The sequence below is a fragment of the Erinaceus europaeus genome, chromosome 1 (assembly GCF_950295315.1).
Source record: "Erinaceus europaeus chromosome 1, mEriEur2.1, whole genome shotgun sequence".
Lineage (NCBI taxonomy): Eukaryota > Metazoa > Chordata > Mammalia > Eulipotyphla > Erinaceidae > Erinaceus > Erinaceus europaeus.
The window spans coordinates 11,763,342-11,790,712 of record NC_080162.1 but is presented as its reverse complement, the minus strand read 5'-3'; the positions used below and the strand labels follow the sequence as shown (position 1 = coordinate 11,790,712).

General features: G+C 40.8%; 1 protein-coding gene across 1 annotated transcript in view; it reads left to right on the top strand.

The window, feature by feature from the left end:
- Positions 1 to 27,371, top strand: part of ANK3 (ankyrin 3) — a 306,521-nt gene that overhangs the window by 130,303 nt on the left and 148,847 nt on the right. Inside the window, exons 5-7 of the mRNA XM_060186709.1 lie at positions 984 to 1,082; positions 7,313 to 7,498; positions 9,396 to 9,494. Of these exons, the coding sequence (XP_060042692.1) occupies positions 984 to 1,082; positions 7,313 to 7,498; positions 9,396 to 9,494 (384 nt within the window). The remainder of the gene's footprint in view (positions 1 to 983; positions 1,083 to 7,312; positions 7,499 to 9,395; positions 9,495 to 27,371) is intronic.

Below are 27,371 nucleotides of genomic sequence, written 5' to 3'. Positions count from 1 at the left end.
ACTACTAGTAAAAAAAATGAACTACTAAATTACTAAATAGATGGCTAGTTGAATTCTGCTTTGAATTTGAAGTATCATTTACTAATTGGTGGTTTTTTCCTGTGCTTTAAATGACTCCACCTATTACAAGTTCTAAACTATTTGAAAATAATAGAAATGTTTTTGCAAAATAAGAAATACCTAAGGTGCTTCATTTCAGACAAGATCAGGAGTGTTCAGGGTGGTAGGACTGTAGACAAATGCTTAATTTCATTAAAAAAGTGATTGATCATTTAAAAAATAAAAGACTTAATCGATCCTTGGGAACTACAAAGACCAAATATATTTTTCCTTGCATTATCATAGCTTCTAGTAAAACCCTTCACTCATGATAGACACTTAGCAAGTGACTGATGATTAAATGAATGTAATTATTTATCTGAGGTGGTAATGTTTACATGAACTATGCTACTAACTATGAGTTACAAGGTATAATTGTGGCCTCTATTTATATTATCATTAATTCTTTCTAAGTTATCTTGCTTAGTAAATATGGCTAACTACTTCCAGGTATAACTAGAATTAATATATGTGAGCATTTCTTGGAACTTGTTATGTCAGTTCCGTAGGAAAAAATAGATCACTCTAGAAAGTTTCAGATTTGGGAGCTGGGCAGGAGCACAGCGGGATAAGCACATGTGGCACAAAGCACAAGGACCTGCAAAAGGATCCCGGTTCGAGCCCCCCGGCTCCCCACCTGCAGGGGAGTTGCCTCACAGGTGGTAAAGCAGGTCTGCAGGTGTCTGTCTTTCTCTCCCCCTCTCTGTCTTCCTCTCCTCTCTCCATTTCTCTCTGTCCTATCCAGCAACGACGACAACATCAATAATAACTACAACAATAAAAATCAACAAGGGCAACAAAAGGGAATAAATAAATAAATAAATAAATAAATATCTCTTTTTTAAAAAAAGAAAGTTTCAAATATGTTATTCCTTATCTTGCAGAATGGTTTCACACCATTGTACATGGCAGCCCAGGAAAACCACCTGGAAGTTGTTAAGTTTCTTCTTGACAATGGTGCAAGCCAGAGTCTAGCCACAGAGGTAAGACGTTTTCAGGTTTTTCTATGGTTAAGTTCAGACGTATGCCGAGCATTTTGTAAGCCTGGACTTTTCACATTGAGAATTTGTTCCACTGATTTAACAGTCCTAGTTGCTGATTTATATGTAGTTCCAAAAATATTTATGAAATACTTTAGAAAGCCTATTTTTAATCTTTAAAGAATCTTGTTATAGATTCACTTTCTATTTTGAATGCCTGGCTCTGCTCTATAATTGAGCTATTTCTTTAGTATTTACATACTTGCTTAGGGACAATTTCCTGTTATAATTTTGCTTCAAAAGCAACCATTATTTTAAAATACTTTTGTGTTCAAACATTACTTATGAAAACAAATTTAAGTTATTGTAATGATAATGATTGAATAAGTATATTTCTAGAGTTAACTAATTTAGACTTAATTCATACTTCTTAACAAAAATATTCCATATTTTAAGTATTCATTAAAAATGATATTCAGAGCATTTTCAGCCTTGAGTAGGAAGGTTGTTTTAAAATAAAGTTATTTAAATCATTTGTTACTGCCAGCAAATGTAGTTGGGTTTTATTTTTATAGTTTATTTTTTTCACTGAATAGAAGAGTATGATCTGTTTTGAAGCACATCACTGGCAATCTGTTGCCAATAATAAGGAACCAATATTTTGGAGTTATTTATGTGGGGGAAAAGGAAGGGAGGAAGGAAACAGATACAGAGTTACCCCCATCATTATGGCTTCCCTCTTTCTGACATTTTATGTTTCCTGAATAGTATAGGAGAGATGACCACAGAGACATCACATTTAGCCTAACCTAACTCAACTACTGAGATGGCTTCCAGGAAAGGAAGGAAATAAATGAAGAGGCAGTTTGCTTAAATATAAAAATAACAACCATAAATGTGTGGGGAAATATCCTCACTCTCATTCAGAAAACGAATCAGAACATGAGAGCTGATGTTTTTGCTGTGAAGCAAGGGGGTGCGGGGAATGAGGGCTAGAAGACGTTGAAACTGTCCTGTAGTATTGGTGAAATTCATAGTTTGTTAAATACATTTACAGAACAGTTAGCACCAACTATCAAAAATTAACCTGCCTGACACAGCTTTTCCATGTCTAAGAATTTATATTACAGCCGAAACGCAGTGCTTCAAGGCCATGAGTAGGGAGATGGAGACCAGTAGGTAGTTTTGTGTCAGTGGAAAAGCCACTCATTTGTGCATGGAAATCAGATACACTCATATCCTAGAGAGAGTAATTTCGTAGCAATTTATTTATTTGTGTAGGTTAAATAGTACACTTTTTAAACTGTGATGAACAGATGAGTAAGTCTCTCTTTAGAATCAAATGCAAGTCTAGCTTCTAATCAATTCAGTGTTCCATGATTGGGAAAAAAAAAATCAAATTACATTGTGAACTAATTACCAAAAAATCTACTGAGTACTCTGATAGTATTTGGAAGAAAAAAAAAACAAAAACTCTTAAAGCTTGAAAATAGGCACTGCTAATTTAAATATAGTATGTGAGATCCCCAAGTCACAGATGTGTACTTTTGACAAATGAGACATTAAGATATTTTCATTGCTTTATATTCTGTTATAACTTCTGAGATTTTAAAAATAAAATTTTCCATTCAAAATAACAAGTCGCACATATGTCCCTGTGAAGACTACTGCTGCATCTCTAGAGACGTCGAAACTTCTGAATATTTTTCTCTTCTTTTGGACCCAGTGGTAGAAAGTAAAAACAAGAAATATTATATTTTATGCACATACTATTCTAATGGTAACATTGTTGTCAGCAGCAATGATGTTGGTGTTACTTTTATCAAAGTCTATATTTACAAAACAAATGGTGGGGACAATTAAAGGATTATTTAAATGAGAAAACACATTTGCATGACAAATGCAACACTCTTGGTAGCCATTCCCCCTCAACCTTTTTATTTATTATTTGATGAGGCAGAGAAAAAATTGAGAGGGGGGTACAGGAGATACAGAGGGAGAGAGAAAGAAAGGGAGAGAAGAAAATGAGAGAGAGAGAGGGAGAGGGAGGGAGAGAGAGAGAGAGAGAGAGAGAGACTTACAGACCTGTTTCACTGCTTATAGTTTCTACCTTGAATGTGGGGGTTGGGGGGCTTGAACTTGGTTCCTTTCTCATGGAAAAGAGATACCACCAGACTCCTGACAAGTTCTTTTACTTTGTATTTATCCATATGTACTTTGGGTGTAAGTATACCAAGTCTTTAAGTTGATTGGGATTTTTAAAACCTTTTTTATTCATGCACTTTACGTACATATTGCCCTTTTGTGGATTAGGATTCTGAAACATGAGCTGTATGTGTATTCATTTCTTCAACAGGAATTACTAAACACCCACTATATACCATATATTCCATAAGTCTCTCATAAAGTTTTTATCACATTATCTTTTCACTTTTTTTTTTATTTTTTTTAATATTTATTTTATTTATTTATTTATTCCCTTTTGTTGCCCTTGTTGTTTTATTGTTGTAGTTATTATTGTTGTTGTCGTTGGATAGGACAGAGAGAAATGGAGAGAGGAGGAGAAGACAGAGGGGGAGAGAAAGATAGACACCTGCAGACCTGCTTCACCGCCTGTGAAGCGACTCCCCTGCAGGTGGGGAGCCGGGGTTCGAACCGAGATCCTTATGCCGGTCCTTGTGCTTTGCGCCACCTGTGCTTAGCCCGCTGCACTACAGCCTGACTCCCCTATCTTTTCACTTTTTTATTTTAATCACATTATCTTTTCACTTGTACTTCCTCTTAAGAATAGTTGCACAATAAACAAACAAACAACTCATTTAAACTTGCATCAGAGGAACCAGATGGTGGCGCGCACATTACAGTGTACAAGGTTTAATCCCCTGGTCCCCACCTTCAGTGAAGGTGAAGCAGGCTTGCAGGTGTCTCTCTGTTTCTCTCTCCCTTCGTTTCCCCCCTCCCTTCTCACTTTCTCTCAGTCTCTATCCAATAGTAAATAAACAAAAAGAGTTTTTTTAAAAAAAATTTAAAAACTTTCATTGGAAACAAAATCTGGAACTAGTTTCAGCTATTAGCACCTTAAGCTAGATCAGTGTCTTTAACTGGCTTGTAGTTAACTCGTAAACATTCTTGTAGGTGTTAATCACCTCAGCTGCACATTATCTTCTGGTGTAAAGTAGTTTCCTCTATGTAGGGGTCATGTGGATTTAAAATTTCATGTTTATGTCTTGTGGTCACCTCTTTTTTGATTCAAAACAAAAACTGGTTGCGTCTTTACCCTTTAAATATTGTTCAAGTTTTTAAGTCAAGGTGATACGTTAACATTTAATATACAGTCTCCTTTTATCATTCTCTTTTTAAAGTTTTTTTTGTATGCAGATACTACGTTATATAAATTCAAATGTGCCATAAAAATGTAAATATCACTGTTAAATTTTCCCAAGAAGGAACATATATATTTATCCACATGTTGATACATGTGGATAACACACTCAACAAACATAGGAGAGTGAGATAATATGTTTATACAGTTGCACAGATTATTTTACTCATAATGTTAAGCTAAATTCTAGTGTTTATGTCAAGAAGTGTTAGGTACTATATTGGTGACATCTTAATTGCTTCCAGTCTTTCCTGTTAATTGGGTGGGAGAAAAGGTATGAGTATAGATGTCAGAGTAAGAATGAGTCTGTATTTGTCTACAGTAAGGAGTCTGGAAACTGCACACCTAGAAAATCCAGGTAATATTACCCTGTAGGTAAGTAGGATCGATATTTTGCACATCCCAAAGTGGAATTGTGCTGATTTACATTAAGCCAAAGAGGAATAACCTTTATCTGTTCTTCAGCAAAAAAGAGAGATCCTGGAACTGATGTCTTAAGGAGGCTAGGCAAGGCGTTGCCCTGCGAAACTTTCCTATTGAAGTAGTTCGCTGCTTGTATTTATGGTGCAGGGATCATAGAAATAAAATACGAGGACCAAGTTGAGCACACATATAACCATGCACAAGGACCCAGGTTTGAGCTCCCAGGCCCCATTTATGGGGGGGGCAGTTGCATAAGCAGTGAAGACCCCTCTCTCTTTCTCTCTCTGCCTCTCTCCCCCCCCTCTTCTCTCCTCTCAATGTCTTTTTCTGAACAAAAAAAAAATAACAAATTTTTAAAAGTAAGAAATAAAATTTGCAAAGAAAGAAAGAAAGAAATATCAGACTGTCAGGATAGCTCATTTGGAGCATTTGAAAATTTTCTCATGGATATGACCCTGGTTTGAACCCAGTTGTTGCTACGAACACTGAGGAACCCTGGATACAGTGATATCTTCCCTTCTCAGTCTCTGCCTTTCTCTCTGAAAACTCAGGCTGGAGCAGGTGAGACACAGTGACAGCCCCCTCAAAAAAGTAACTTACTTGTCACTTCTTTAAAATAAATGAATAAATAACTCTCCAGTGTTCTTTTATGTGTGGGATAAAGAAAATATTGCAGAATTATAATTGCTGAGTCAATCTTAAGAGTTACTCACATTGTGCTGTTTTTTTTTCCCCTACATTGAGCAGCACTAAATCCTCCAGAATTAATCGCAGTAAAATTTGTCACTGTGTTCTCTTTGTCAACATGGCGACATAGTGCACCATCTCAAAATGCAGGGTAATATGTCTGAATTTATTCTAGTTTTCATTTGTATTATCTTCCTTCATTAGTCAATGAACTCAGGCGTCTTTTGTACTGTAACTGTCCGTGCACATGTATGTATTCCTATGTCCTCCGGGACAGGCCTTGTCAAGCTCTGTTTCCTGGCTCCTTTTCCGACTTGCTCACTCAAAGAGCGGGAAGGACATCACAGAACCATGACTCCTCTCAGTGTTGTAGCATTCACATCGCCATACCTGGGTGACCTGCAAAGCAAAACGTGTCCTACTGGATAAGGCATTTCTCTGGTCCCTATAGATCTTTCTTAAAGAACAGTATCTACAGGGTCAGGCAGTGGTGCACCTGGTTAAGCACACTATTACAGTGCGTAAGGACCCAGATTCAAGCCTCTGATCCCCATCTGCTGGGGAAAAGCTGCACACTTGGTGACCTAAGGCAGTAACACACTCTCTCTCTCTCTCTCTCTCTGTCTCTCTTCTTAAATATTTATTTATTCCCTTTTGTTGCCCTTTTTTTTTTTTTTTTGTAGTTATTATTGATGTCGTTTATTAGGACAGAGAGAAATGGAGAGAGGAGGGAAAGACAGAGAGGGGGAAAGACAGACACCTGCAGACCTGCTTCACCGCCTGTGAAGTGGCCCCCCTGCAGGTGGGGAGCTGGGGCCTCCAACTGGGATCCTTAAGCTGGTCTTTGCACTTTGCACCACCTGGGCTTAACGGGCTGTGCTACCACCAGACTCCCGTCTCTCTGTCTCTTTCCCTCTCTACATGCCCCTCCCCTGTCAATTTTTCTCTGCCTCTATCCAATAGTAAATAAAGAAATAAGAAATAAATAAAATACATTTTTAAGAAGAGCAATGTCTACAGTTCAGTAATTCGCATGTACTGGCTGAGCACCACCAGACACATGCCAGTCAGCAAGGCACAGCAACAAACCAGGTGGGCACATTCTCTAGTTTTTGAAGAACGGTTTAAATATTTTTACCTTATTTTAAAAACCTTGTGAAGACTTAGCCTAAATTGTTCTTGATTTCACTGAGATCATTTTATGAATATTGAAATTGTAGCACCTATGCAGTACTTCTCTCTACTTTAAATGGACCCAGTTAATGCATATCGATTCTAACACGGAAAAAATAGACTTCTTACAGTTCCAGTGGTATTTTCACAGTGTTTTTTTTTTTTGTACATCTGTCTGCTTGAATATACGCATTTTAAAAATTCTTAAAAAAAAAAAAGGAATCAGGCTGTTAAGCGCACATGGCTCCCCACCTGCAGGGGAGTCGCTTCCTAGGCAGTGAAGCAGGTCTGCAGGTGTCTGTCTTTCTCTCCCCCTCTCTGTCTTCCCCTCCTCTCTCGATTTCTCTCTGTCCTATCCAACAACGACAACATCAATAACAACAATAATAACTACAACAACAATGAAAAATAACCAGGGCAACAAAAGGGAAAATAAATAAATTTTTTTAAAAGTTAATAAAAAAAGTGACGTGAGAGCATCTTATTTGTGAATGGAAACAGAATAGAAATAACAAAAGAAAGAAAATATTCATCGGGATCACTCTTTGATGGGTCTTTTGGCTTGCAGGATGGCTTCACCCCACTGGCAGTAGCTCTACAACAAGGCCATGATCAAGTCGTCTCGCTCCTGCTAGAAAATGACACAAAAGGGAAAGTGCGCCTGCCAGCTCTCCACATCGCCGCCCGGAAAGATGACACCAAAGCTGCCGCCCTGTTGCTGCAGAATGACAACAACGCGGACGTGGAATCGAAGGTGAGGAGAAGGAAAGCAGACCCCAGGGCCGTGCAAGTCACCCCGCGTCAGGCACCCAGACTTGCACGATGCTTCGTCTCCCCTTGGCAAACCTAGGCCAGACACGACTTAGACGGAAAAGAAGCAAAACAAGCATGCAAGGCAGCCACTAGCAGGCACCTCCCACTGACCACACAAAGCTGAAGGCTTCCCTGTGCATGTGAACTGAGGGTCATCTTGAAAGAAAGTGATTCCCGTGCCCCCCCCCCCCCCCCCCCCCGCAGCCACCCCAAAGCTTCCTTCCTTTTCGCATGGTTCAGATGCTGGAATAAAAAATGTTGCGGCATGCTAATGACGCTGTGTACAAACGAACCAGAGGTTGCTCCAGAAGGCGACAGGCAGTGAGTGCACTGACTACTGACCATCTGTGGAGAACCTGCCAGTAGCTGGCGTCCTCCTGGTCAAAAATCCTCACTGTCTTGACCTGTTGGTTACTTGCAAGTCTCTGTGACAGAAATATGACATTTGGAATAGGCCGCTGTGCAGACCCGTCATTCAGTCTAGTTTTCTTTCTGTGCCTACTGTGCTCCCGTTCTAGCTTTTGTCCCTGTTACTTAGCTGCCATGAGCTTTCTGCAATCCATATCACCAATAGCAAACTAACCGTTCATTTTTTCCTCCTCTTTGCTTCCAAATGTGTTAACCTAGATGGTGGTGAATAGAACAACTGAGGTATATATATGTATATATATACATATCCATATGATCTATATCTGTGTTATCATCTTCCCATTATGTAGTGCTGCTGCCTCATTTCTTCCCCCCCTTCTTCTCTGCATTGCCTTCTGTAGGCTAGACACCTGCTTTATACCCTGCCCCAAAGTAGCATGTGCCAGAGAAGACAGTAGGCTGATTACCAGGGCTTTCTGCAGCTGAACCTGGTATTGGAAAGGAAGAATGAGCAATGCTGGAGACTTAAGCGTACTGAGAGAGTTGTTGTGTGAGTTGAAGGGTTTGACACTTTAGAAGTTTATCAGCTATACCGAACGCTGCAGACAACCCTGTCATTCTATTCACATAGGACTGACCCTTCCAAGTTCAGCATGTCACTTACCCTCAGTAGTGTCAGCAAAATGAAAGTCATCTCAATAGTCCCGATTTAACTTACCCTTCCACGGACGAGTCAGTAAGACAGCATGGCTCAGAAGCTTGCTAACTATGTAGAAAATGCTTCTAGTTCCTATAAGGTTTCTTTGGGGACTAAGTGAATTGCTGCATGTTTTAGTATATTTTTAAGGAAGTAAAATGATCTTTGTGTGAATGATCCAGGGGAAAACGTGTTACTGAGTAGGCATTTGCTTATAGAGTCTAACTCGGACTTCCTTATCAGATGCAGTTAACCATGATGGAAGACCAATTATAGCAGTACTTCTCACCCGACCCCCTTACCCCCTGCCAAAACCAAAACTTTTTCATTAAAATTGACTTTCCTTGTTAGTTTACTTGATCCTATATTAAATATATAAAATAAATTGAATTTTGACAGAGTTTTAATGGACAATTCTCTCATCGGTAGTGAAAAACATTGGTACTATTCAAGCTTTCTATAAAGATTTTTCTTCTCTTCCCTATTCTAGCTTTGTAAATGTTGGCTTCCGCATATTTTTGCTGCTGGATGTTTGAAACTACTCAGCTTCTATCCTTGGTTCCTTCCCGGCTTTCCCTCTGCCGACGAGTTTGGCATTTATTTGAAATCCCGTGAGCAATTGGCACTCATTGAAAGAAACCTAGCACAGAATGGAATGTGGACCTCCGCATATTTTGCTTCCTCATTTTTATTTGGGCAGGGTGATTGCATTCACTTGTCAGAGAAGCGGTCGGCAGGAATCCATTCAATGTCTGCTGTGTTTTCTTTACAGAGTGGTTTCACTCCTCTCCACATAGCTGCCCACTATGGAAATATCAACGTAGCAACGTTGCTGTTAAACCGAGCAGCAGCTGTGGACTTCACTGCAAGGGTAAGAGCACCACAGTAGAGCCTGTACTCAGAAAGTCTGCAGTGACTCTGTTTCTTTGCCCCTGACACAGATGGTTGAGACAGATGACCTCTGAGGGTTCTTTTCTTCCTAAGTACAAGGTGACATCTTGTTTCACACAGCTGTGTGTATTTCCGAGTATGGGAAGCAAAGTAAGATCAGACTTGGGATGATGGATGGGTAACAAATATATAAATGGATATATAAAAAATACACTTGGGGTCAGGCAGTGGCTCACCTGGTTAAGCACACACATTACAGTGCTCAAGTTCAAGCCCCCGGTCCCCACCTGCAGGGGGAAGCTTTACGAGTGGTGAAGCAGGGCTGCAGGTGCCTCTCTGTCTTTCTGTCTCTCTGTCTCCCCTGCCCTCTCAATTTCTGGCTGTCTCTATCCAGTAAATAAATAAATAAATAAATATAATTTAACCTTGAGATAGTTAGTGTTTTCTTCCAGAGTCTCATTTGTTGTCCCTGTATTTCTGATGACAATTCTTTCAAACTCTTTACTCACTCCTGTGATGATTTCCTTAGCTAACGTCTGGATGTTGGACTTGTTATTTTGTGCTTCACCCTTTGGGGAGCTTTTAGCTGGACTCTTGTCCTGGTTCATTTCGCCAATATTTCTTCTTGTTGGTTTACCCATTTTATATACTATGTTATGAGTTCCCTCTCTTAGTACTTTTCAAATTACTGATCACTATTTCCTGGATTGACTTGTGTCTAAGTAAAGTAATTAAAGGGTTCACAGTCTTCTTCTTCTTTCGTTTGCCCTTCTTCCGTAGCCAGTCAACAGCGTCAGGTTGAGCCTGATGTAAAGTTTCGAGACCTCCTTTGAATCTGGAGAGGTGGCAGTCGTTGACTATGTGGGTCATAGTCTGTCTGGAGCCGCAGGGGCAGTTCGGGTCGTCTCTGGCTCCCCAGCGATGGCATTAAGTTGGAGGACTCGAAGAGCAGGACCAACAGCTTGAAAGCTGTCAGGAGCTGCTTGTTGCTGGCTTTGAAAGTGACTGGGATCCATGTGGATTCAGTCGGCTAGGAAGGATCCTCAGTTTCCCCAATGAATGGGTACTCATGGGATGCACCACGGGAAGGTCGATCCAATGCATCCCAGTGGTGGAAGTTAACAGTTGTTTCAATAGTATTTTAATCCCTGAGTTGGAGCTCAGTGATTTAAAAGCCTTTTTTTTTTTCTTCTCTGTAGGCTATGGGAGCCTGAGGGCTTCTAAACTATAAGTAGGCTTCTTAGCTTAATCACTGACTCCTGACCAAAAGCCAAGGCAGGGTGTGGCAGAGATAGTCCAGTGCAAAGAGACTTTCACAGCCCCACAGCTATGCCGCCGAGGTATTGGTCTTCTCCTGAGTTTCCTGGTTAGATCTCTGTCCCCCGGTGTCCTTCCCTGCCGCTGCTCCAGACTTTGAGGGCAGTAGCAATGGAGACCCAGAGTTGCACTTGGTCAGTTTCCGTGGGTCCTCTCCTCCCTTCAGCTGTCCCCTTGTTGGTGAAACAGACTGGAGGTGGTGTCTCAATTGATAAACCGCCGGACTGTTACCAGCCACTTAGTCTCTCCGTAGGCTCCTCTCTGTCACCAGCCAAGTGTGTTTGTACTCACCGGTGATTTACTGGGTTCCTGTAGTCGTTCTAGTTCTGTCGTGTTTAGGTGGTCTCCTTTGGTATTCCTAGTTGATCCGGGAGAGGAGAGGAGAGGACAGAAATATAATTTCAAAAGTTAAAAATAAAGACAAAATTGGGGGCCGGGTGATGGTGTACATAGTACTAAGCCCAAGGAACAGGGTTCAAGTCACGACTCCCTACCTGCAGTGGTGACACTTCACAAGTAGTGAAGCAGGCCTATAGGTGTCTCTCTGTCTGTCTCCCTCTTTATCTCCATCTACCCTCTCAATTTCTCTTTGTCCTAACAAATAAAATGGAGGGAGAAAGAAAGAAAGAAAGAAAGAGGGAAAATGCCTCTAGGAGTAGTGGATTCACAGTGCTGGCACTGAGCCCCAGTGACTGGAGGCAAATAGATAAATAAATAAATAATAAAAGACAAGCTTTAACTGTAACTGGAAGCTACATCTTGTTTGTCAGTTAAAGTTAACGTCTGAGATGGTTAACAGGTGGTCAGAAAGAACCAGTAGGGTTACAGATAGTGTGGTCTGGGCTCTATAGATAGCAGTGTGCTGGAATACCTGAATGAAAGATAAAACTTCGGAAACCACATAAAGACCATTTTGTGTAGGGGACTGGGTGGTAGCGCAGCGGGTTAAGTGCACATCTCGCGAAGCGCAAGGACTGGGTGAGGATCCCGGTTCTCGAGCCCCCAGCTCCCCACCTGCAGGGGTGTCACTTCACAAGCATTGAAGCAGGTCTGCAGGTGTCTTTCTCTCCTCTCTGTCTTCCCCTCCTCTCTTTATTTTTCTCTCTTCTATCCAGCAACAACAACTATAATAACAATAACAATCACAAGGGCAACAAAATGGGAAAAATAGCCTCCAGGAGCAATGGATTCATACTGTTGACACCGAGCCCCAGCCATAACCCTGGAGGCAAAAAAAAGTCTTGTATGTTCGGTTTTCTATAAGTTTTCATAATGAGGAACAAGAATCTGTAAACCGAGTGAGCACATATTCATGAAGAAGGGAATTAAGTATCAACTGAACAGCAATTTAAACGTCCACCCGAAGGAAAACTGTTTTTAATATAGAAATTCATCACCTGCTAGACTTGATCATCAGAAACTTGATTCTCAGAAGCAGAATTAAAGTAGAAAGTAGAAAAAAGAAGTGATTAAAAAGTGAGAACTCAGGATTCAGACTCTTGACATCTGATTTTGGTGTTAAATGTTCTCCGTCCATATGAGGTTCCTCATTTGTAAGATGAAATGACATGGATCAAGGATATAGCTCAGTGGTTAGAATGCATTCACCACATGCCTCAGACCCTGAGTTCAACCCCTGGAACTCCACCCAAAATTATAAAGTAGCATGTATTATGAAACCATATAATTATAGAATAGTAGCATCGGGGTTAGGTGGTTGTGCACCTTATTCAATTTACATGGCACCACGTACAGGGAGCCAGGTTCAAGCCCCGGGCCCCACTTGCAGTCAGGAAGCTTTACTAGTGGGGAAACTTGGCTGCTGGTAGCTATCCTTCTTTCACCCTGTCACCCCCCCCCCCCATCCATTTCTCTCTGTCCTTATTTGATAAATAAGAAAGAAGGAAAAATGGCAACCAGGAGCAGTGGATTTGTCACATAAACACCAAGCCCCATCAATAACCTTGCTGGCAATAAAAAACATGAGCAAATAAGTGCGTCATTAATAATAGTAGTATGGCTCCCTTTTTGAAGACTAAAAGTCAGTGTGTGGAAAGCGTTTTGCACATCATCAGGCATGTTGTCGACGGCCGTGGCCATACTATGATTCCAAGCGGTAGTTCTTCCCAGAGTCTCACTTACTAGGGGAGACGAGTTAAATCCGGAAAGGAGGCAGGGCATGATGCCAGTGCGAGTAAAGAGGTAGTAAAGTAGTAATTTGCAACAGTATTAAAAGTGTTACTGTCTTTGTTGTCCTTACTGATAGTAAAAGTCAGACATTTTCCTCTCATTTCATTTTAAACCAAGAAAAGCATTAGTCATCTTTTTCTAAAATTTTTATTTATAAAAAGGAAACACTGACAAAAACCATAGGATAAGAGAGGTACAACTCCACACAGTTCCCACCACCAGAACTCCACATCCCATCCCCTCCTCTGATAGTTTCCCTAGTCTTTATCCCTCTGGGAGGATGGATCTAGGGACATTATGAGGTACAGAAGGTGGAAGGCCTGGCTTCTATAATTGCTTCCCTACTGAACATGGGCATTGACAGGTCAGATTCATACTCCCAGCCTCTCTCTCTCTTTCTCTAGTGGGGTGGGGCTCTGGGAGGAAATCTGTGTTTACAGAGAATTAACTGGTTCCGGAGTACAAAACTAACAAATTGACTAATCATGAACCTAAAGGCTGGAGTTGTACAGATGAAGAGTTGGGGGGGTTCCATTTTGTAAGTAGCTAGTAGGCATATTTTAGTTATATTTCAAAAGGCCTGAGGCTATACTAGTTTTTGTTGTTGTTGTTTTCCTGAGCCTGAAATCTGATATGCGGGTGGATCCAAGTTATTGTCTGAGGAGATGATGTCATGGCTGGGAAAAGAACTAAAAAACTGGATCAGGCTAGAGAGTAGCACCCAAATATGGGAAAGGGGTATAAATATTGTTGACTGTAAACCCCATCAATCTGATGTGATCTGGGGCCCATATTCAGCTTAGGAGCCAGGTTCCAGATGCCAGCATGATGCCAACCAGACTTCCCTGGACAGATAACCCCACCAATGTGTCCTGGAGCTCCAATTCCCTAGAGCCCTTCCTCACTAGGGAAAGAGAGAGACAGGCTGGGAGTATGGATCTGTTGGTATGCTTCTAAATTCTGCTTCTAAGACCAATATTCTGTTCGGGCGCCATTTACTGGTCCCTGTTCAGGGCGCCATTTGCCCGTCTAGCTTCACAGGCGGGAGACAGACGACCAGGGACTCATGGCTGAGCTGGGAACGCAGTTCAGTCTTTATTGACGAGTGGGGATGCAGTTCAACAATCTAATCTCTTCTAATCTCTCTTCATTCGAAAGCCCTGTCTTTTATGTCTCCTGAGGCGGAAGTGTCAGGAAGAGGAAGTACGTAGGACAGGGGGTGGGGAGAAGGAAAATAGCTTGGCAACCAGTGGGGATCAAACCAGTGAAAACAATGATGATGTCAATAGACCACAACGTCAAGCAATGCAACAGAAGGCGTCTTAGAAGCAGAATTTAGAAGCAGACCAACATGGATCGACCTGTCAACGCCCATGCTCAGCAGGGAAGCAATTACAGAAGCCAGACCTTCCACCTTCTGCATCCCACAATGACCTTGAATCCATACACCCAGAGGGTTAGAGAATAGAGAGGGGATGGGATACCAAGTTCTGGTGGGGGGAATTGTGTGGAGTTGTACCCCTTTTATCCTATGGTTTTGTCAATGTTTCCTTTTTTTTTTAATTTATATGACTACAGATTAATAGAAGTGTACATAAACACCATTCCTACTACCAAAAGACTGTGTTTCCTTTTTATAAGTAAACCAAATGTTTACTTTTTATAAATAAATTAAAATAAAATAGACAAATTAGAAGAGGCAGGATTTTAGCCCTGCAGCTCATAAGGACTCTAGTATTCTGTTTCTCTAAGACTGCTCAGAAGTTCTGTTTCCTTTTTAAGTAGAGTAAGTTTCTCTGCAAATCAGTAAGAGCTACTATTATATTACTATAAAGGCAATTTCCTATCCTCCTGTCCGTAATTTGAGGGAAGCATCAGCTTAGTTACTTAAGCATGACTTCAGAGCTATGTTTTTAGTGTATCAATTGCATCTTTAGGATTCAGTGATGGGGTAGACCCAAGACTTGGACTCCATTTAGAAGGACAAAGTTACACAGTCCTTTAAGTCATTTATAAGCAGGGTATATCAGCATTAAGGTTGAAGCTCATGGCTTTTAGATGAAATTTCCTCTAACTTTACTTCTGTAGTTCACAGTATAGTGAAGGCCTCATTAATTCATTTCTTTTTTTTTATTTATTTATTTTCCCTTTTGTTGCCCTTGTTGTTTTAACATTGTTGTGGTTATTGATGCCATTGTTGTTGGATAGGACAGAGAGAAATGGAGACAGGAAGGGAAGATAGAGAGGGGGAGAGAAAGATAGACACCTGCAGACCTGCTTCACCGCCTGTGAAGCGACTTCCCTGCAGGTGGGGACCCGGGGGCTCGAACCGGGATCCTTCCACTGGTCCTTGTGCTTTGTGCCATGCACGCTTAACCTGCTGCACCACCACCCAACTCCCAATTCATTTCTTTTAATTAGGACATATGGCAAGTGAGTGTCAGGGTTGTACTTAAAGTTTCTCCTATGCCATTGTTCAGAATTTTCCTGGTGCTGCTGAAACTAATACTGGGGCCATGTTTAAGTCATGAAAGAGGACAAATTACAGTATTGCCAGGCTCTTTCAAATAATTCCAGAGCACCCTTTTTCCTTGAAACAATGGCTTGTGCTAATTACAGATGATACTTTAATTAGATTATTATAGGTCAACGAGATTTCAGACCCATGTTGTTCACCTTGTGTGACTTAAAACAATTACTGGTTATGTTTAAGATGTTCAAATTCAGATTTTAGAGGACAGCAAAAGAACTCACTCGCCATGTGTACAACACAGGCTTGGACTCAACACCCCGGTATTAAAGGAAGCTTCAATCAATGTAATATTCCTCTCTCTGTCTCTGTCTCTATTTGAAAAAGTCATCCAGGAGCAGTGAAGTCTCAGTGATGACCAAAAAAAAAAAAAACAAACATTCTTCTTCTTACTGATCTGGTCAAACATTTTCTCCAAATATTCCTAATTCATGAAAACTAATAGCATTCTCACCTGAAAACAGTGGTGGAGGTCGACTATACTTTATAGGCAACCTGCACTTTTGCTTGCACCCTGGTAACCTCTGCTTCTCTCTGCAGTTGATAAGTGATGACTTAGTTTGAGATGAGTCAGAAGAAATGAGATTAAGAAAGAGTTTCTACTGAGGCAAGGCCTCATGCTTCAAGAAACTCACTTTAGGCCCTAAATCTTTCCTAATTCTTCTAGACTCACTGATGGAATGTTTGTACTATAAAGGCCTCTCCTATCATACCAACCTTAGTGTAGCTTTCCTGGGGCACAGAACTGAGTGTTATGTGTCAAGTTCTCTCAGGAATGTGGCAAAAATAGATGTCTTATAACACAGATGAAATCAAATGTTATCTCGTCAGAACAATAAAGGGAGGACCTTTAAGTCACATTCACTAAGAAAGAAAAATTGCTGTAAATCATAATCACAGTTCATCTGTTTGAGGAACCAAGTTTAGTTAAAGAAAGTGATTAGCTGTTTAGAGGTACATTTACAAATAACAGCAGTAGGGCAGGGTAGATAGCATAATGGTGATGCAAAAAGGTTTTCGTGACTGAGGCTCCAAGGTCCCAGGTTCAGCCTCCAGCACCATTATAAACCAGAGCTGAGCAGTGCTCTGGTAAAAAAAAAATAAAAATAAAATAAAATAAGAAGAAGAAAAAGAAACAGTCAACTTCATCTTAGAGAACTGTGATTTCTGCTTCCTGGCTATCATTGGTCACTATGACCCACATAGTCAACAACTGCCACCTCTCCAGATTCAAAGGAGGTCTCGAAACTTTACATCAGGCTCAACCTGACGCTGTTGACTGGCTACGGAAGAAGGGCAAACGCTAGAAGAAGAATTGGTCACTGAAGGAAGGTAGATAAAGCTTTTGTGTGCTGAGGATGTGACCTCCAACATGTCTCCCTGCTAGTAAAGAGAGAAGGGAATTAGGAATCATTTCCTGCATGCAGTAGACATTCCTTCTCAAGGCAGATGTGTGGCAGAACAAAAACATGGTTTGACTGAAGGGCAGATACACCGTAGTCGGGCTGATTTCTTTCTATGCCTCACTGTAGTTAGCTAATTCATACAGCAGTAGTGCAGATCATGACCAGTGGAATGGATGCAGCCAAGAAACAGCGGTTCTAAAACCATTTTACGGGGCATTTGCTTAGCTGATGATCACCTGTGCTTGAATTTCTGTTGTGATGCCAGTTTTGATTCCTGTATGTGGTTTTGTTATGTATGTGTAAGAGATCCTGTTTCCTTTTGGATTACCTGTGAAGACTTCTTCATCTCCATGAGCTCACTCCAGGGCCTCAATGGAGTAGTTGGTACGGTGCAGCGCTGAATCCTTTGTTATTTGAACGGAGTCTGCTGAGTTGGCGTCAACACTGTGTGAATTTCTGTGTGTCCTCTGCTCTTACAGCAGATTATTCTAGCTCTCTCGGGGAGGAACCGTAACTAAGACGCACCAGAAATGCCACTCATAATTTCAGTAAGGAGCATTTATATGCCGGAATAACTAAAGGCCAAATCATATTATATGGCTGCCTGCAAAGTCCCTTTAATTGATTGAAGAAGATAAATACTTTGCTGGCTACATTGTTTCATTAAATATAATGGACCACCTAATGTAATCTTCTCGACTCTCATTGACCTTTTTATAAATTATCATTCAGCTTGAGGAGATAATTCAATAAAGTCCTTTGATGTGTTTTATGGCTTAGGACTTTTATGGTTTTTATCACTGAAAAGATTTGGTATCTATGTACTTGAGTACTGTGTTTCTAGAAGGATTGCAGGTGATTTACAGACTAAAATATACAAAGTCTAAGATATACAGAAAAAAAATAAGTAAAATTAATTGTTACTAAACATCTAGAGTAAATGAGTGACTACATATAGAGAATGAGTTAAGGCCTTGTGGGCTTTGATCTGCTTAGTGAAGAGAGAACAAAAGTTATATCGTTTTTTTTTTAATTGACAAAGGAAAATTTACATTCACCTGTAAATTATGTGTGTGTGTAGTAAACCAAATATGATATTTACATTAATCCAGGAATACCAAGATATATAGTGACAGCATCTTTTTAAATAATATTTATTTTATTTATTCACTTTTGTTGCCCTTGTTGTTTTATTGTTGTAGTTATTATTGTTGTTGTTTTTGTTGGATAGGACAGAAAGAAATGGAGAGAGGAGGGGGGAGACAGAGAGAAGGAGAGAAAGATACACACCTGCAGGCCTGCTTCACCACTTGTGAAGCGACTCCCCTGTAGATGGGGAGCCAGTGCTTGAACCGATATCCTTACGCGGGTCGTTGTGCTTTGTGCCACCTGCACTTAACCTGCTGTGTTACAGCCCAACTCCCCGTGACAGCATCTTTACTACACTTCAAAAGGTTGCATTTGACTTCTACCCTCTTCTGCCTAATTGTGTTAAGTCTCTTTTTGTGAAGGGCATTTGCCCTGGAACACTGAGACTGTGGCCCATCATACTTAGCTCTCTAATTGGGTGGAGAACTTGGCGCATGTATCACAGGTCAATGGCAGGTTAACATGGACAGTGGACTGCCTTTCTCAAAAATCAGTTGTCTTAAGGATTCGGTAGCTACAAAGCCACATGTGGAAATCAGTTCTGTGGAAAGTTACATAACTAAACTATTTATATATTTTTTCTCTGATGTGAGAACAGTGCTTTCAGATAATTGGATGGTTTATCCCGTGGCAGAAAAATTAAAATTTCACGCTTGGACATTTTATGCAAATAAGCCAACATGGTTCATGATGTACCTAAGAAAGCAGTATTCATGACAAGGAAATGGAAATCTCCTTTCTAAATTCAGTTCTACTGGGGCCAGGCAGTGATGCACCAGGTTAAGTGCATGTGTTGCTATCCACAAGGGCCCGGCTTTAAGCGTCTGGTGCCCGCCTGCAGGGGGAAAGCTTCATAAGCGGTGAAGCTGTGTGGCAGGTGTCTCTCTGTCTCTTTTCCTCTCTATATACCTCCTCCCCCTCTGAGTCCCTCCCTGTCTCTATCCAATAATAAATAAGTAAATAAATAAAAGATCTAAGAACAAAAGAAATAATAAATTTTTTTGAAAAAGAAAAGAAAGGTGAAGATGTAGAGAAGAAAGCATCTCATCCTGGCTGCTGTGTCAGTGAAAAACGCCATAATACCAGCCCCTTACCAGGTGCACCACCACCTGGCTTCCTGTGCTCCAAGTTTCACCAGCTTAAAATGTCAACGCCCATGTTCAGCAGGGAAGCAATTACAGAAGCCAGACCTCCCACCTTCTGTATCCCACAATGACCCTGGGTCCATGCTCCCAGAGGGATAGAGAATAGGAAAGCTATTGGGGAGGGGATGGGATATGAAGATTGGGTGACGGGAATTGTGTGGAGTTGTAGCCCCCCCCCCATCCTATGATTTTGTTAATGTCTCCTTTCTTAAATAAATAAACAAATGAAAAAAAAAAACACGTCACCTTTCCTGGCGCGGAACAACACAGATTCAATACCACACAGTAAGATTTTAGTGCAGAACTACTAATGGATCTATTATACATAAATATCTTTTTAAAAAAAAAAATCACATAGAAGATCTTTTTTTTGATATACCATTCAGGAAATGGAATGGAAGTGGCAAGAACAAGACTGTAAGCCATACTTAAAAGCAAAAGGCTTCTACAGAGGTATCTCTCCGTTCTACCCTCTACTTAGTAATTTTTTAACTCCTCCAGAGATGTTCCTATCACCATGGCAACACAAAGAGATCAGTGCAGTAGCCACGCCACTCTGCCACTCTGCTATGTTCCCATAGCTTACATTCCTTTCGTAATAGGTACAAATCCTCATTTTCATTCATGTTTCATGTTTACAGAATGCTTTGTCTCTGGTATTAGTAGACATAAACTAATGATAAGCCTGACTGGCTGTTTTAGAAAACATCAGCTCTCACCTAGCAACTAAAATTAAGTGTTCCCGTGAACACGTTTGATCAATGCAAATCAGATTTACAAATGTTCAAAATATAGTGGGACTATTACAGGTGATTGTTGTCTTTCTTTTGCTTTACTGTATTTTGTTTTTAAAATGAATTGCATCATCGGAGGAAAATATATTTTAAAATGCATCTTTGTGATTTTGAGGTGCAAATCATGTTGTGGTGTTTGAACATGTGTGTGTGTGTTTGTGTGTGTGTGTGTGTGTGTGTGTGTGTGTGTGTGTTTGTGTGTGTGTGTGTGTGTGTGTGTGTGTGTGTGTATGTGTGATGTGGTCATGCCTCCCTGGCGGCAATGAAAAAAAAAATTAGCCTAGGCGACTCTGAAGTTTATTTCTATTCTTATTATGGTGACTTTGAAATAAGTAGTGAAAAAAGCTTGCATAAAATTCAAATTACTTTAGGCACTAGTTTTTATTTGCTGTTTAACCTTCTATCCTTTATTTCTCACAATAACCCTGTAAAGTATGAGATAGACATTTCATTTTATATTAGGAGGTAAAATTCATTTTATATTAGGAGGTAAGAATCGCACAGCTTTAAAGTAGGTAGAACTTGAATTAAAAAAAAACAATAAAAATTAAACAATAAAGTAGACTGTATTTGAATCGTGCAGTTCCTATCACTCTGACTTTAGAGGCAATATGGACTGGTCTTGGACTTAATCCAAGGTCATCACAGGAGACCTAAAGCTATGGCAGTCTCCGTTGTGCTAGCTGATAATTCAGTCTTTGTCTGCACCAGAGTTGTGAGATCAATTAGATTTTTAAAATATTTTTCACATTTATTCAGAAATTCTGTGGCATATTTGAGAATGTTTTAAATGAAAGATCAACCTGAAAAACATCGTTAGTTCTAAAGCATGGAGTAGCCATGCTACATTATATTTTATCTCTACCAGGTCTGCATTCTTCAGTTCATCACGACCATTCTTTAAAATAAACGTTTGATATTTAGAAATGTAGATATGTGAAAATATGGTTTAATAACACTCTTTTTAATAACACTCTGGCAAGACCTACAAGGCAGACTTGTCTCCAGTGAGTGAAGCCATTTGAGTTTGAAAATTGAAACAGTAACTTTTTTAAACAGTTCTAGCGTTTGCCCTTCTTCCATAGCCAGTCAACAGCGTCAGGTTGAAAGCTGTCAGGAGCTGCTTGTTGCTGGCTTTGAAAGTGACTGGGATCCATGTGGATTCAGTCGGCTAGGAAGGATCGTCAGTTTCCCCAATGAATGGGTCCTCACGGGATGCACCACGAGAAGGTCGATCCAATGCATCACAGTTATTTTGATTGACTACATCTGAGAGATTCACATGATACAGAGAGGAAAAGAAAAAAAAAATCTAGGCACCACTCTGATACACGCAACATCAGGGATTGAACTGGGAAGCTCAGACACTCAACTTCAACACTTAATTCATTGAGCCATTTTTTCTTCATAGCCTCTAAGTCTGAACCACACAGCCATTTTTTTCCTCAGCTGGCCAGCAGTCTCCCATTTCTCTAGATTTGGATCAATGCATTTGAGATGGGGTCTTACAGTGTGTGTGTGTGTGTGTGTGTGTGTGTGTGTTCTCTCTGTGTTATTGAGGGTAAATGCTTTAAGCACAATCATTGACATATGCATACAATTTCATTATGTAACAGGCCTCCCAAGTTTCCTTCCTGTCCTCCCTCTCCCTCCCTCCCTCCCGAGTCCTCTGCTTTGGTGCAATACAATATGTCCAGTCCATGTTTCATTTTGTGCACTCCCTTCCTGTCTCTACTTAATTAAAAACATTCAGAAAGAATATGGAGAAATTGGGATCCTTTTTCTGTACTTGTGGGAAGGTAAAATGCTGTGACCATGATGGAAAAGAATATGGCTCTCCCTCAGAAGATTGGAAATTCCAGGTTTTACAAAAAGACAGAAAGCAGAACCTCAGAAACACATGTCCATATTCACAGCAGCACTATTCATAAGAGCCAAAAAGGAAGCAGTTGCCATTTAGTGTGTTTCAGAATTACATGAAGAATGTTCTAGAAGTTGGCTACACAACTTCAATGTATTTAACTCTACTGAGCTTTACACTTCAAAATGATTGTGATGGAAAAATTGTTTTGTGCATTTTATTCTGAAATGCAAGACTGAGACACATCACCAAGAGGCTAAAATTAAATAGCCATGGTCTCTAACTACTAATTTTTTTTTCAAGTGATATTATTGACTCAATCTTACACTTAGTGATGGACCTCAGATTTTTTTTTTTTTTTTAATTTAAGAAAAGGAGAGAGATGAAGGGGGTAGAGAAGATCGCAGATCAACTGCTCCCTATGTATTTAAAAGAAATGCAGTATCTCCCACTTTATTCACAAGTAGTAGTGCAGGTAGAAGTTTGATTTGTTGATTATTTTATTAAGGAACTTGGCGACTGTCTCTACTGGGTTCTTCAGAAACCACGAAGGGGGGAGGGGGGAAAAAGCCCAGCAATTGCATGGTTCACCAGCAGATGTAGCTGTCGCTTCTAAGTCCTAGAAATGTTTTTTAAGTGACACAAGTTGCTATCCTATTCTAGCACTTGTTTTCTATACCACACAGACTGTTCTATCAGCCACAACCCTTTCCCTTCCTCTCTGTTGCTACTTGCCTCAACCACATGCTTCCTGAAGTTCTCTGAATCCCACTTGTTCTGAGCTGACACTTCTCTGAGTCCTATGACATCTATGCCTAGAACTGGCCACTCAGAGTTCAGAGTACTTTCTTCAGATTTTCCTGCTTTTTCTTCCCAAACTCTTTATAATGTCGTGTGTGTGTGTGTGTGTGTGTGTGTGTGTGTGTGTGTGATATGATTTCATACGATTTTTTAAAGATCTATGTGACAAATAATGTAGTGGCTAACACTTTCATAATGTTATACTAAATGGCATTGTTCGTAAGACTCTCTACTTAACTTAATTCATCTTTATCGCCAATCTGTGGGCAGACCAGGCAGTTAAACTTAAGCAGCCTGATTACAGAGTGCTTAATTATTGTGTAGTTACTGCAGTACTTCTCAGAGATCATATCTTGTTCTGAGTGATTTACCTCTTTTCAAAAAGTCAAAGATAAGACCTATTCTTCTAAATTGTTTTTTCAGTCTCTATATTAGTAGTTGGTAACTTCAAAAAAATGGAGGTTCTATAGGAAAAATCTTACTGGAAAATCAAGAAAGGGGGGTTGGGTGGTGGTGCACTGAGTTAAGTGCACTGTACGAGGCACAAGGACCCATGTAAAGATCCTTGTTCCAGCCCCCGGCTCCCTACCTGCAGGGAGGTCACTTCACAACTGGTGAAGCAGGTCTGCAGGTATCTATCTTTCTCTACCACTCTCTACCTTCCACTCCTCTCTCAATTCTTCTCTGTTCTATCCAAAAAACACAGGACAAAAAATGGCCGCCAGGAGCAGTGGATTCGTAGTGCAGGCACCGAGCCCCAGTAACAACCCTGGAGGCAAAGAAAGAAAGGAAAATCAAGAAGGAAGTTTACTATTATGAAATATGCAGTTTAGATCTCAATGTGCTGACTTTCAGTGCTGTTTGAGAGCTTCAATTTGTGACTCAAGTTAATCAAAGACACTTTAGAACATGGTGTAATGGTGGTGATTTATACTGCAGAAATTTATACTGCAGAAATATATGCATACAATTCAATTGGCAGTAAAGGAGAAAGTTACTAAAGAGGAAAGTGATCACTAAGATTCAAAGTTTCAAGGTTCAGGAAATAGGCGCATGAATAATGAAGTTTGGGGTTGAACTTCTCTTTACATGCACTCATTGCGGAGGAAAACTCTTCTTATTTCTGGCAGTGTTTTTTGGTGGCAGCTGCCAAAATATTGGAAAAGGTTTCAGAGCTTGTCGTTTTTGACGGGTTAGGTTGTTTTCTCCGGGCTGGCTTCACGGGCGGGTAACAGACGACCAGGGACTCATAGTTGAGCTGTAGGCAGTATCTCTTTATTCATGCAGGACGCAGCACAATCTAAGCCGAGCTGAGCTAAACTAAAGGTAAAGTACTCTAAAACTCACAATGCTGTCTTTATATATACTTGACAAGTAGGGTGGAAACAGGGTGTGACATAGAGAGGGTGGAGAGAAAAGTGACTGGTGACAATCAGAGTGTGACAAGGGGGGGGGTGGAGCAAAAACATATCATGAAACAGTGGGGATTGAACCAATGCCCTGGAGGGAGGTGCTTGTTAACAGCGGTTATATAAATAGAATGAAGTGGTTATGTAAATAGAATAGTGTTAAGCAGGGGGGATTTAAACCAAATGAAACAGAAGGGGTCTCATGCATACCAACAATTCCCCCTTTCTTTTTAACTAATGGCCATTGTGGGGTGAACAGAAACGTATATCGTACAGGCGTTTTCAAAAGAACTGGCATAAGACATGGAAAACAAAATAGGCGAACAGCAATAACCAGTGTGATGCCAAGGGGAGCTTTTCTTGCCTCAAAGGGCAAGGCCTAGCAGGCGAAAGGGCATTTCTTGCCTCTGGGAACGCTTCATGCCTCTGGGGGCATCTCTTGCCTCAAAGGGCGTTTCCTGCCTCTGTGGGCATCTCTTGCCTCTTGGGGCGCTTCACGCCTCTGTGGGCATAACCTAATAAGGAGGGGGAGTTTTCTGCCTCTGGGACAGAGCCTGCAGGCGAGGGAACATGGTCTATAAAGTCTCAAGGCAATTGGCTGAAGTTAGTCTTTCAGAAACACAGCAGCGTGTACCAGTAAGTCCGATGGAGGTGTCAGTCCAAAGTAGCTGACCACAGAAGAAAATGTCAGAGGATGAAACGCTGCACGTCTGTCTCGATGGGGAATGTCGGCCACCAGAATTCTGCTTTTCTGTAGAGAGTGAGCTTTGGAGTCTGTGAATCTGTTTCTTCAGGTCGTGCCAGGTCTCATCATTGGTTTCCGGGGGCGATGTCAGAGAACAGGATCCAAATGGATTTCCAGGAATTCTATTTGAGTAGATGCTTTTTCATGTGAAGACTTTGACAGCTGAAATTCACTTACTTGTCAAACAAAACTTGTAGCAGATTAGAAGTTTACTATAATTGATAACTCCATTATAATTGGAAGTCCTTTCTAGTATGATTTTAAGGTTGTTTAAACAGTTTAAACTCAATAAAATGTGGAAAGGTAAACAGAAGAAACACAATTAAAAGCCTCAGGCATGAGAATAATTAACATAATCATTGCACTATCTGCCCCACCCATAACTCATACAGTTTTCAGGATTAAACGTTTCAGAATCATGTCAAGACGTAAAAGAGAAATCAAAGGAGGGAAAAAACAATTTTTGGATTGTTTCTGGATGTCTCTAGAAATCATGGCTGCGTCCAGCATTTTTTTTTTTAAGTCAATGTCAAACAAAAATTCAGTCATTCAAATCATTCTCTTATGAAACGCAACTTGAACCAGATTATCAAGATCTCACCATGTAGGATTAAGAATCCCCGGAGGGCGACCTAGTCCAAAAAGGTCCTCGAAATTCCATTTAGGGTGTTTCTGACTGTTCCTGCTGGATTGCTTCAGGCACCCATTTTTAAAAGCATCTTCCCATCGAAGAAAGAATCCAATCAGGAGAGTAGAACTAACCACGTGTCTCCATACTTGGGAACTGCCAGGGTACTCGAGAATGCTCCTCAAACTAGAGTAGTCCTTCTCCACGGGAAACATTCGAGAAGAAGTCCAGAAAGCCCCAGGGGAAATCCCCATGCATATCCCAAGGTCTACGATCACAGTCATAAAGAACGAAATTATGGCCTGGAGCGAAATGTAGTCCTTTTCCTCGGGAAACATGAGAGAGGGAATCCAGAAAGTCCAAGGAGAAATCTCCGTGCATCTCCCAAGCTCTATGATCCCGGTCATAAGAAACCAAAGTTCCCGGTCAGGGAACCGAAATGTGGCCCAGAGTAAAATGTTCCAGAGACAGACTAACTGTCTCATGATGAAACAATAGAGGCTTTGGCAAACCTCTTCATAAGTAGAAAGACAACCCATGGTGGATGGGTAGCCAAGTTTACTTATCTGGACGATGGGTGGGTAGGGTCCCACGTTGATGCCGGTCCATGTTTCAGGGCTTATTTCAGTCCCTGTTCAGGCGCCATATGTCGTTTTTGACGGGTTAGGTTGTTTTCTCCGGGCTGGCTTCACGGGCGGGTAACAGACGACCAGGGACTCATAGTTGAGCTGTAGGCAGTATCTCTTTATTCATGCAGGACGCAGCACAATCTAAGCCGAGCTGAGCTAAACTAAAGGTAAAGTACTCTAAAACTCACAAGAGCTCCCGTAGGTTTGGAGTCCAGAGCATTTTAGATTGGCCTATTTCTACTCCTGTATTCATACTGCTGATGTCGTAGCAGAACCACTTGTTAAACTGTTTTAATTTGGTCTCTGAGCACAGCAGTGCAACTTTATATCCTTGCCTGAGTGTCTGCTTATCAGTGGATTTGTAAACAAGTGGTCAGTTTCAATTTAAACTGCTGAATTACTCCATTTTGAATATATTGGTGTCACGATGTGTTAAGATCATTATAGTGTCAATAAGATGTAAAAAAAATAAGTAGCTACAAATCAGATAGTATACACATTAAAGGAGACAGTAGTGATGTTTTGCTAAGTATTTGATTAGGTCGTTTTTCAAAATATTTGTGATCATTAGACCAACTTAGGAATGTAATGTTAAGCCAAAATACCAGTTATCCCCATACTGCTGCCATGTTACATAAATATTTTTTCCCTTTTTGTTGCCCTTGTTTATCATTGTTGTATTGTTGTTGCCATTGCTGTCATTGTTATTGGATAGGACAGAGGGAAAACAAGCGAGGAGGGAAAGACAGAGAGGGGGAGAGAAAATAGACACCTACAGGCATGCTTCACCACTTGTGAAGTGACCCCCCTACAGGTGGGGAGCTGGGGGCTCCTACTGGGATCCTTAAGCCATTCCTTGTGCTTTGCACCATGTGCACTTAACCCGCTGCTCTACCACCTGGCCCCCTACATAAATATTTTACAATCAGTTTCCTAGACTATTTATTAAATGTATGTGTTAATATATGATCACTTTTCATTATTCACAATCTTCTAAAAAGAATTGAAGACAAGTACAGACTATAGAAAAGAAGGCATTAGGGGGTCGAGCGGTGGTGCAGTGGGTTAAGCGCACGTGGCACAAAGCGCAAGGACCGGCATGAGGATCCCGGTTCCAGCCCCCAGCTCCCCACCTGCAGGGGAGTTGCTTCACAGGCGGTGAAGCAGGTCTGCAGGTGTCTGTCTTTCTCTCCCTCCCTCTGTCTTCCCCTTCTCTCTTCACTTCTCTCTGTCCTATCCAACAACGAACAACA